Source organism: Oncorhynchus kisutch, linkage group LG4 (genome assembly GCF_002021735.2).
Source record: "Oncorhynchus kisutch isolate 150728-3 linkage group LG4, Okis_V2, whole genome shotgun sequence".
NCBI lineage: Eukaryota > Metazoa > Chordata > Actinopteri > Salmoniformes > Salmonidae > Oncorhynchus > Oncorhynchus kisutch.
Genome location: NC_034177.2, coordinates 2,392,367 through 2,403,358, shown reverse-complemented (window position 1 = coordinate 2,403,358; position 10,992 = coordinate 2,392,367). Strand labels below are relative to the sequence as shown.

The 10,992-nt window shown below is 50.1% G+C and overlaps 1 protein-coding gene across 1 annotated transcript in view; it reads right to left on the bottom strand.

Annotated features, from left to right (window-relative positions):
* Positions 1-6,586: 6,586 nt before the first annotated feature.
* Positions 6,587-10,992, bottom strand: part of dpt (dermatopontin) — a 12,391-nt gene continuing 7,985 nt past the window's right edge. Inside the window, exons 2-4 of the mRNA XM_031822296.1 lie at positions 10,068-10,193; positions 8,058-8,165; positions 6,587-7,125 (exon numbers count right to left, since the gene is read on the bottom strand). Of these exons, the coding sequence (XP_031678156.1) occupies positions 7,059-7,125; positions 8,058-8,165; positions 10,068-10,193 (301 nt within the window). The 3' untranslated portion in view covers positions 6,587-7,058. The remainder of the gene's footprint in view (positions 7,126-8,057; positions 8,166-10,067; positions 10,194-10,992) is intronic.

Sequence of the window (10,992 nt, the reverse complement as noted above, 5' to 3'; positions counted from 1 at the left end):
GTGGCCAGTCTCATAGGAGAGGGGGTATGTTAGTGTGGCCAGTCTCATAGGAGAGGGGGTCAGTTAGTGTGGCCAGTCCCATAGGAGAGGAGGTCAGTTAGTGTGGCCAGTCCCATAGGAGAGGGGGTCTGTTAGTGTGGCCAGTCTCATAGGAGAGGGGGTCTGTTAGTGTGGCCAGTCTCATAGGAGAGGGGGTCAGTTAGTGTGGCCAGTCCCATAGGAGAGGGGGTCTGTTAGTGTGGCCAGTCTCATAGGAGAGGGGGTCTGTTAGTGTGGCCAGTCTCATAGGAGAGGGGGTCTGTTAGTGTGGCCAGTCCCATAGGAGAGGGGGTTTGTTAGTGTGGCCAGTCTCATAGGAGAGGGGGTAAGTTAGTGTGGCCAGTCCCATAAGAGGGGGTCAGTTAGTGTGGCCAGTCTCATAGGAGAGGGGGTCTGTTAGTGTGGCCAGTCCCATAGGAGAGGGGGTCTGTTAGTGTGGCCAGTCTCATAGGAGAGGGGGTCTGTTAGTGTGGCCAGTCCCATAGGAGAGGGGGTCTGTTAGTGTGGCCAGTCTCATAGGAGAGGGGGTCAGTTAGTGTGGCCAGTCCCATAAGAGGGGGTCAGTTAGTGTGGCCAGTCTCATAGGAGAGGGGGTCTGTTAGTGTGGCCAGTCCCATAGGAGAGGGGGTCAGTTGTGTGGCCGGTCTCATAGGAGAGGGGGTCTGTTAGTGTGGCCAGTCTCATAGGAGAGGGGGTCAGTTAGTGTGGCCAGTCTCATAGGAGAGGGGGTCTGTTAGTGTGGCCAGTCCCATAGGAGAGGGGGTCTGTTAGTGTGGCCAGTCTCATAGGATAGGGGGTCAGTTAGTGTGGCCAGTCTCATAGGAGAGGGGGTCTGTTAGTGTGGCCAGTCTCATAGGAGAGGGGGTCTGTTAGTGTGGCCAGTCCCATAGGAGAGGGGGTCAGTTAGTGTGGCCAGTCCCATAAGAGGGGGTCTGTTAGTGTGGCCAGTCCCATAGGAGAGGGGGTCAGTTAGTGTGGCCAGTCCCATAAGAGGGGGTCAGTTAGTGTGGCCAGTCTCATAGGAGAGGGGGTCTGTTAGTGTGGCCAGTCCCATAGGAGAGGGGGTCAGTTAGTGTGGCCAGTCCCATAAGAGGGGGTCAGTTAGTGTGGCCAGTCTCATAGGAGAGGTGGTCTGTTAGTGTGGCCAGTCCCATAGGAGAGGGGGTCAGTTAGTGTGGCTGGTCTCATAGGAGAGGGGGTCTGTTAGTGTGGCCAGTCTCATAGGAGAGGGGGTCTGTTAGTGTGGCCAGTCCCATAGGAGAGGGTGTCTGTTAGTGTGGCCAGTCTCATAAGAGAGGGGGTCTGTTAGTGTGGCCAGTCCCATAGGAGAGTGGGTGAGTTAGTGTGGCCAGTCTCATAGGAGAGGGGGTCAGTTAGTGTGGCCAGTCTCATTGTAGAGGGGGTCTGTTAGTGTGGCCAGTCCCATAGGAGAGGGGGTCTGTTAGTGTGACCAGTCCCATAGGAGAGGGGGTCTGTTAGTGTGGCCAGTCTCATAGGAGAGGGGGTCTGTTAGTGTGGCCAGTCCCATAGGAGAGGGGGTCTGTTAGTGTGGCCAGTCTCATAGGAGAGGGGGTCTGTTAGTGTGGCCAGTCTCATAGGAGAGGGGGTCTGTTGGTGTGGCCAGTCCCATAGGAGAGGGGGTCTGTTAGTGTGGCCAGTCCCATAGGAGAGGGGGTCTGTTAGTGTGGCCAGTCTCATAGGAGAGGGGGTCTGTTAGTGTGGCCAGTCCCATAGGAGAGGGGGTCAGTTAGTGTGGCCAGTCTCATAGGAGAGGGGGTCAGTTAGTGTGGCCAGTCCCATAGGAGAGGGGGTCAGTTAGTGTGGCCAGTCTCATAGGAGAGAGGGTCAGTTAGTGTGGCCAGTCTCATAGGAGAGGGGGTCAGTTAGTGTGGCCAGTCTCATAGGAGAGGGGGTCAGTTAGTGTGGCCAGTCCCATAGGAGAGGGGGTCAGTTAGTGTGGCCAGTCTCATAGGAGAGGGGGTCTGTTAGTGTGGCCAGTCCCATAGGAGAGGGGGTCAGTTAGTGTGGCCAGTCTCATAGGAGAGGGGGTCTGTTAGTGTGGCCAGTCTCATAGGAGAGGGGGTCAGTTATTGTGGCCAGTCCCATAGGAGAGGGGGTCTGTTAGTGTGGCCAGTCTCATAGGAGAGGGGGTCTGTTAGTGTGGCCAATCTCATAGGAGAGGGGGTCTGTTAGTGTTTCCAGTCCCATAGGAGAGGGGGTCTGTTAGTGTGGCCAGTCTCATAGGAGAGGGGGTCAGTTAGTGTGGCCAGTCCCATAGGAGAGGGGGTCTGTTAGTGTGGCCAGTCTCATAGGAGAGGGGCTCTGTTAGTGCTGCCAGTACCATAGGAGAGGGGGTCTGTTAGTGTGGCCAGTCCCATAGGAGAGGGGGTCTGTTAGTGTGGCCAGTCTCATAGGAGAGGGGGTCTGTTAGTGTGGCCAGTCCCATAGGAGAGGGGGTCTGTTAGTGTGGCCAGTCCCATAGGAGAGGGGGTCTGTTAGTGTGGCCAGTCTCATAGGAGAGGGGGTCTGTTATTGTGGCCAGTCCCATAGGAGAGTGGGTGAGTTAGTGTGGCCAGTCTCATAGGAGAGGGGGTCAGTTAGTGTGGCCAGTCCCATAGGAGAGGGGGTCTGTTAGTGTGGCCAGTCCCATAGGAGAGGGGGTCTGTTAGTTTGGCCAGTCTCATAGGAGAGGGGGTCAGTTAGTGTGGCCAGTCCCATAGGAGAGGGGGTCAGTTAGTGTGGCCAGTCCCATAGGAGAGGGGGTCTGTTAGTGTGGCCAGTCCCATAGGAGAGGGGGTCTGTTAGTGTGGCCAGTCCAATAGGAGAGGGGGTCTGTTAGTGTGGCCAGTCCCATAGGAGACAGCTGTGGGGAAGGATCTGTTGATCTGCATGGGAACAGTAGTGCTGGTGCTACTGCTGTGTTACTCTGTGATGTTTTGTCTCAGCTCCTCGGGACAGCTGTTGTGGTAAACAAATACTGCCGAAAGCCACTGGTCCCAGCGGGACCCCAGCTCACACTGGTCCAGTCCCAGCGGGACCCCAGCTCACACTGGTCCAGTCCCAGCGGGACCCCAGCTCACACTGGTCCAGTCCCAGCGGGACCCCAGCTCACACTGGTCCAGTCCCAGCGGGACCCCAGCTCACACTGGTCCAGTCCCAGCGGGACCCCAGCTCACACTGGTCCAGTCCCAGCGGGACCCCAGCTCACACTGGTCCAGTCCCAGCGGGACCCCAGCTCACACTGGTCCAGTCCCAGCGGGACCCCAGCTCACACTGACTCTGTCTAAAATGGTATGGAGGGAGCAGGGATCAACTGATCCAGGTTAGTTAGCTAAGATGAATCCATCCGGTTTAGAGTCAAGGTTTTGACCCTGTGTCTGCAGCTGTTGACTCTGTCAGAGTTAGACTGGGGAAGAAAGGCCATTTCACCAGGTGACCGTGATGGTTTGAGGGACAGATTGGGAATTTAGCCAGGACACCGGGGTTAACATCCCTACTCTAATGATAAGGGCCATGGGATCTTTAATGACCAGAGAGAGTCAGGACACCCGTTTAACATCCCATCCATAAGACGGCACCCTACACAGGGCAGTGTTCCCAAAGAGTTTAACCTTGGTTTCATGAGACAAAATAATCTTGTTTATCATGGTCTGAGAGTCTTTAGGTGCCTTTCGGCAAACTTCAAGCGTGCAGTAATGTGCCTTTTATTGAGGAGTGGCTTCCTTCCGTCAACTCTACCATAAAGGCCTGATAGTTGGAGTGCTGCAGAGATGGTTGTCCTTCTGGAATGCTCTCCCATCTCCACAGAGGAACTCTGGAGCTCTGTCAGGTTGACCATCAGTTTCTCGATCACCTCCCTGACCTAGGCCCTTCTCCCCCGATTGTTAGTGTTTTGCCATGCGGCCACCTCTAGGAAGAATCTTGGTGGTTCCAAACATCTTCCATTTTAGAATGATGGAGGCCTCTGTGTTCTTGGGGACCTTCAAAGCTGCAGACATCAAGTAGTAGAAACATCTCAAGGATGATAAATGGAAACATGATGCACCTGAGCTCAATGTAGAGTCTCATAGCAAAGGGTCTGAATACTGATGTAAATAAGGTATTTATGTTTTTTTTATTTTTAAATTTATTTGCAAAAATTTCTAAAAACCTGTTTTCGCTTTGTAATTATGGGGTATTGTGATGTCATTATGGGGTATTGTGATGTCATTATGGGGTATTGTGATGTCATTATGGGGTATTGTGTGTAGATTGCTCAGGTAAAACATGTGTTTAATCCATTTTAGAATAAGGCTGTAACGTAACAAAATGTGGGAATAGTCGAGGGGTCTGAATACTATCCCAAGGTGCTGTATATCTGCGGCAGTTAAGACCATGGTGCTACTCAGAGCTGCCTTCATCTTGCAGTGTTGGAGTCTGTGGTTCACCCTGTGGTCTAACATCTCATTGTACACTTAGCAGACACTCTTATCCAGAGCGACTTACAGTATGGGAATGCATGGGGTCCCCCCATAGGAATCAAACCCACAACCCTGGTGTTGCAATTGAACCGGGCTCTACCAACTGAACCGTGCTCTACCAACTGAACCGTGCTCTACCAACTGAACCGTGCTCTACCAACTGAACCATGCTCTACCAACTGAACCGTGCTCTACCAACTGAACAATGCTCTACCAACTGAGCCGTGCTCTACCAACTGAACATCTACCAACTGAACCGTGCTCTACCAACTGAACCATGCTCTACCAATTGAACCGGGCTCTACCAACTGAACCGTGCTCTACCAACTGAACCGTGCTCTACCAACTGAACCATGCTCTACCAACTGAACCGTGCTCTACCAACTGAACAATGCTCTACCAACTGAGCCGTGCTCTACCAACTGAACATCTACCAACTGAACCGTGCTCTACCAACTGAACCATGCTCTACCAACTGAACCGTGCTCTACCAACTGAACAGTGCTCTACCAACTGAACCGTGCTCTACCAACTGAACCGTGCTCTACCAACTGAACCATGCTCTACCAACTGAACAATGCTCTACCAACTGAACCATGCTCTACCAACTGAACCATGCTCTACCAACTGAACCGGGCTCTACCAACTGAACCGTGCTCTACCAACTGAACCGTGCTCTACCAACTGAACAATGCTCTACCAACTGAGCCGTGCTCTACCAACTGAACATCTACCAACTGAACCGTGCTCTACCAACTGAACCATGCTCTACCAACTGAACAATGCTCTACCAACTGAACCGTGCTCTACCAACTGAACCGTGCTCTACCAACTGAACCGTGCTCTACCAACTGAACTGTGCTCTACCAACTGAACCGTGCTCTACCAACTGAACCGTGCTCTACCAACTGAGCCGTGCTCTACCAACTGAACATCTACCAACTGAACCGTGCTCTACCAACTGAACCATGCTCTACCAACTGAACAATGCTCTACCAACTGAACCGTGCTCTACCAACTGAACCGTGCTCTACCAACTGAACCGTGCTCTACCAACTGAACTGTGCTCTACCAACTGAACCGTGCTCTACCAACTGAACCGTGCTCTACCAACTGAACAACTGAACCGTGCTCTACCAACTGAACCATGCTCTACCAACTGAACCATGCTCTACCAACTGAACCGTGCTCTACCAACTGAACCGTGCTCTACCAACTGAACCGTGCTCTACCAACTGAACCATGCTCTACCAACTGAACCGTGCTCTACCAACTGAACCGTGCTCTACCAACTGAACCGTGCTCTACCAACTGAACAGTGCTCTACCAACTGAACCGTGCTCTACCAACTGAACCATGCTCTACCAACTGAACAATGCTCTACCAACTGAACCATGCTCTACCAACTGAACCATGCTCTACCAACTGAACCGGGCTCTACCAACTGAACCGTGCTCTACCAACTGAACCGTGCTCTACCAACTGAACAATGCTCTACCAACTGAGCCGTGCTCTACCAACTGAACATCTACCAACTGAACCGTGCTCTACCAACTGAACCATGCTCTACCAACTGAACAATGCTCTACCAACTGAACCGTGCTCTACCAACTGAACCGTGCTCTACCAACTGAACCGTGCTCTACCAACTGAACCGTGCTCTACCAACTGAACCGTGCTCTACCAACTGAACCGTGCTCTACCAACTGAACCGTGCTCTACCAACTGAACCGTGCTCTACCAACTGAACCGTGCTCTACCAACTGAACCGTGCTCTACCAACTGAACCGTGCTCTACCAACTGAACAATGCTCTACCAACTAAACCGTGCTCTACCAACTGAACCGTGCTCTACCAACTGAACTTTGCTCTACCAACTGAACCGTGCTCTACCAACTGAACCGTGCTCTACCAACTGAACCGGGCTACCAACTGAACCATGCTCTACCAACTGAACCGTGCTCTACCAACAGAACAATGCTCTACCAACTAAACCGTGCTCTACCAACTGAACCGTGCTCTACCAACTGAACCGTGCTCTACCAACTGAACCGTGCTCTACCAACAGAACCCAAACTGATACACTGTTATTGTTCAACCGTTGGACTTTTATTTAGCATAACAAGTAGACACATTACTTTATTTTTTTTCATTTTGAAAAGTAGGCTAAGTGCTGTACACAGACGTTTTATTCATATTGCTATGGTGCTATGATAGATATAAAGATAATGATGATGATCATTTGACATCTAAAACTTAACACAACATTCATCCCAAAAATAAAACAAGTGATTATCAAAAATCAGGAATAATGCAATATTAATAGTAAATAGTGAGATGTCATTAACAAGGGTGAATAATGGACTTAATGATAACTGGGAGGGGATCTGTTGTGGGTTTGTGTAGTCGTACATTAGTGGTCGAAGTGACAGACAAATTCGTGTAGAGGGAAGCATCTGCTTGGTCGATGGTAGTAGAACAGCGGTTTGTCGCACACGGGACTCTCTTCGCCAAACAGCAGTGGCCCTCTCGCCTTGTTTACTGGCTCTGAATGTACATCTATAAATTCTCAAATTCACAGTCGAAATCGGTCATTCTGCACACAATGTACTTCCACTGCCGATCTCTGCAACAAACAAGAAGAGAGAAGGAGGTTATGAGGCAGACAGACAGGCAGAAAGGCAGGCAGGCAGGCAGGCAGACAGGCAGACAGACAGACAGTGGTTGGCTGGATGTTAATGACAGGTTGTTTTCCACAGTGAGTGGTTGGCTGGATGTTAATGACAGGTTGTTTTCCACAGTGAGTGGTTGGCTGGATGTTAATGACAGGTTGTTTTCCACAGTGAGTGGTTGGCTGGATGTTAATGACAGGTTGTTTTCCACAGTGAGTGGTTGGCTGGATGTTAATGACAGGTTGTTTTCCACAGTGAGTGGTTGGCTGGATGTGAATGACAGGTTGTTTTCCACAGTGAGTGGTTGGCTGGATGTTAATGACAGGTTGTTTTCCACAGTGAGTGGTTGGCTGGATGTTAATGACAGGTTGTTTTCCACAGTGAGTGGTTGGCTGGATGTTAATGACAGGTTGTTTTCCACAGTGAGTGGTTGGCTGGATGTTAATGACAGGTTGTTTTCCACAGTGAGTGGTTGGCTGGATGTGAATGACAGGTTGTTTTCCACAGTGAGTGGTTGGCTGGATGTTAATGACAGGTTGTTTTCCACAGTGAGTGGTTGGCTGGATGTGAATGACAGGTTGTTTTCCACAGTGAGTGGTTGGCTGGATGTTAATGACAGGTTGTTTTCCACAGTGAGTGGTTGGCTGGATGTTAATGACAGGTTGTTTTCCACAGTGAGTGGTTGGCTGGATGTGAATGACAGGTGGTTTCCACAGTGAGTGGTTGGCTAGAGGCATAGATACTATTAAACTTCGACTTGTCTTCTACCATGCAATACCAGACATGAGTTGGAAGGAGCCACTCCAAACTCCAGCTACTACAGACAGGAGTACTGGGCCCCTGAACTAACTGACCAACGGACGACCTGTAGCTACAGTCTACAGACCTGAGAACTCCATCGAATGTGGTCTGGGCCCCTCTGATGAAGTAGCCATAGCCGGGGATGACAAACTCTCCCTCCTCTCTGTATTGCCCAGGCACCTCCAATGATTTCCTATGGAGAGAGAGAGAGATGTTTATTTATTTTCCCCTGTGTACTTTGTGTATGCACGTTGTTGCAACACTGTATATAGACATAATATGACATTTGAAATCTCCCTCCCTCCCTCCCTCCCTCGCTCCCTCGCTCCCTCCCTCCCTCCCTCGCTCGCTCCCTCCCTCCCTCCCTCCCTCCCTCTCTCCCTCCCTCGAGAGAGGGAGATAGAGAGCGAGATAGAAAGAGCGAGAGAGAGAGATAGAGAGAGTGATAAGAGAGAGAGAGAGAGAGAGAGAGAGAAAGAGAGAGAGAAAGAGAGAGAGAAAGAGAGAGAGAAAGAGAGAGAGAGAGAGAGAGAGAGAGAGAGAGAGAGAGAGAGAGAGAGAGAGAGAAAGAATCAATAATCAGGATAACTTGTTCTGAAACATTACATGGATAAACATGCAAAACATTTGTGCTGAGTTTGGCAGTTGAAGGGGGAGATTCTGATACTGAACTGAAAGGAGAAGAGAACCCGGCTCCTGAGTTTGACGAGGAATATTACACGTGCCTTGTACTTTGTATCGCAAGATGAGATGCTGACTCCTCTGGTTGGTTAGGGTTAAGGTACGGTTGGGTTAGGGTAAGATTGGGTAGGTTTAGGATAAGGTTGGGTTAGGGTTAGGTTAAGGTTGGGTTAGGGTTAGGTGAAGGTTGGTTAGGGTTAAGGTAAGGTTGGGTTGGGTTAGGGTTAGGGTTAGGTTAAGGTTTGGTTATGGTTAGGGTTAGGGTAAGGGTAAGGTTGGGTTAGGGTTAGGTGAAGGTTGGTTAGGGTTAGGTTACGGTTGGGTTAGGGTTAGGTTAAGGTTGGTTAGGGTTAGGGTAAGGTTGGGTTGGGTTAGGGTTAGGTTAAGGTTGGGTTAGGGTAAGGTTGGGTTAGGGTTAGGGTAAGGTTGGGTTAGGGTTAGGGTTAGGTTAAGGTTGGGTTAGGGTTAGGGTTAAGGTAAGGTTGGGTTAGGGTTAGGTTAGGTAAGGTTGGGTTAGGGTTAGGTTAAGGTTGGGTTAGGGTTAGGGTTAAGGTAAGGTTGGGTTAGGGTTAAGGTAAGGTTGGGTTAGGGTTAAGGTAAGGTTGGGTTAGGGTTAGGTTAAGGTAAGGTTGGGTTAGGTTAAGGTAAGGTTGGGTTAGGGTTAGGTTAAGGTTGGGTTAGGGTTAGGGTTAGGGTTAGGGTTAAGGTAAGGTTGGGTTAGGGTTAGGGTTAGGTTAAGGTTGGGTTAGGGTTAGGTTGGGTTAGGGTTAGGTTAAGGTTGGGTTAGGGTTAGGGTTAAGGTAAGGTTGGGTTAGGGTTAGGTTAAGGTAAGGTTGGGTTAGGGTTAGGTTAAGGTTGGGTTAGGGTTAGGGTTAAGGTAAGGTTGGGTTAGGGTTAGGTAAGGTTGGGTTAGGGTTAAGGTAAGGTTGGGTTAGGGTTAGGTTAAGGTAAGGTTGGGTTAGGTTAAGGTAAGGTTGGGTTAGGGTTAGGTTAAGGTTGGGTTAGGGTTAGGGTTAAGGTAAGGTTGGGTTAGGGTTAGGTTAAGGTTGGGTTAGGGTTAGGTTGGGTTAGGGTTAGGTTAAGGTTGGGTTAGGGTCAGGTTAAGGTTGGGTTAGGGTCAGGTTAAGGTTGGGTTAGGGTCAGGTTAAGGTTGGGTTAGGGTCAGGTTAAGGTTGGGTTAGGTTAAGGTTGGGTTAGGATCAGGTTAAGGTTGGTTAGGGTCAGGTTAAGGTTGGGTTAGGGTCAGGTTAAGGTTGGGTTAGGGTCAGGTTAAGGTTGGGTTAGGGTTAGGTTAAGGTTGGGTTAGGGTTAGGTTAAGGTTGGGTTAGGGTCAGGTTAAGGTTGGGTTAGGGTCAGGTTAAGGTTGGGTTAGGATCAGGTTAAGGTTGGTTAGGGTCAGACGTAGGGGACTTACCAGCAGGAGTAGGGGCAGCGGCGGCTGTAGCGACAGCAGTAGAACGACCACTCACGGTCCAGGACAGGCTCAAAGTACTTGCTCATCACCCCCGCCACCAGACCATTGTTGCCGCATGTTGAAGACCTGAAATACAACTTGAAAAATAAACTTTATGATCCAAACACCCATAATATAGTTGGCCAAGATTCTCAAAGGATTTGTCTCAGAAATCGAGGATACAGAGTTGTAATGGCTTCATTGCCACAGTTGACTACAGATCACTTAAACAAATTAAGATGAAATCATCCTTTCAACACAATTGACATCCAAGAGTTGAAAATGAGGCAGTTTCCATTACATCGAGGAAACATTAGATTATTAATAATCTTCTCATCTTTTCTCCTCCCCTCCTGTCCTATCCTCCTCCTCTCCTCTCTTGTCCCCTCCCCTCTCCTCTCCCCTCCTCCTCCCCTCTCGCCCCCCCTCCTCTCTCCTCTCCCTCTTGTCTTCTCTCCTCCTCCCCTCTTCCTTTCCTCCTCTCCTCCTCCTCTCTTCCTCTCTCCTCTCCTCCTCCTCTCTTCCTCTCTCCTCTCATCCTCTCCTTTCATCTTCTCTCCTCCTCTCCTTTCGTCTTCTCTCCTCCTCTCCTTTCGTCTTCTCTCCTCCTCTCCTTTCGTCTTCTCTCCTCCTCTCCTTTTGTCTTCTCTCCTCCTCTCCTTTCGTCTTCTCTCCTCCTCTCCTTTTGTCTTCTCTCCTCCTCTCCTTTTGTCTTCTCTCCTCCTCCTCTCCTCTGGTGATTTGATGTAAACACTGTGTAGTGTGTTTATAGTCCATACAGCCGGTTGTCATCACAACAGAATAGTTTGACCAACATTTAACCTAGAGCGCTGAGAGCACAGGGATCTGTAGCCCTTTGTCATGGCAACAGTGGCCCAGCCAGCAG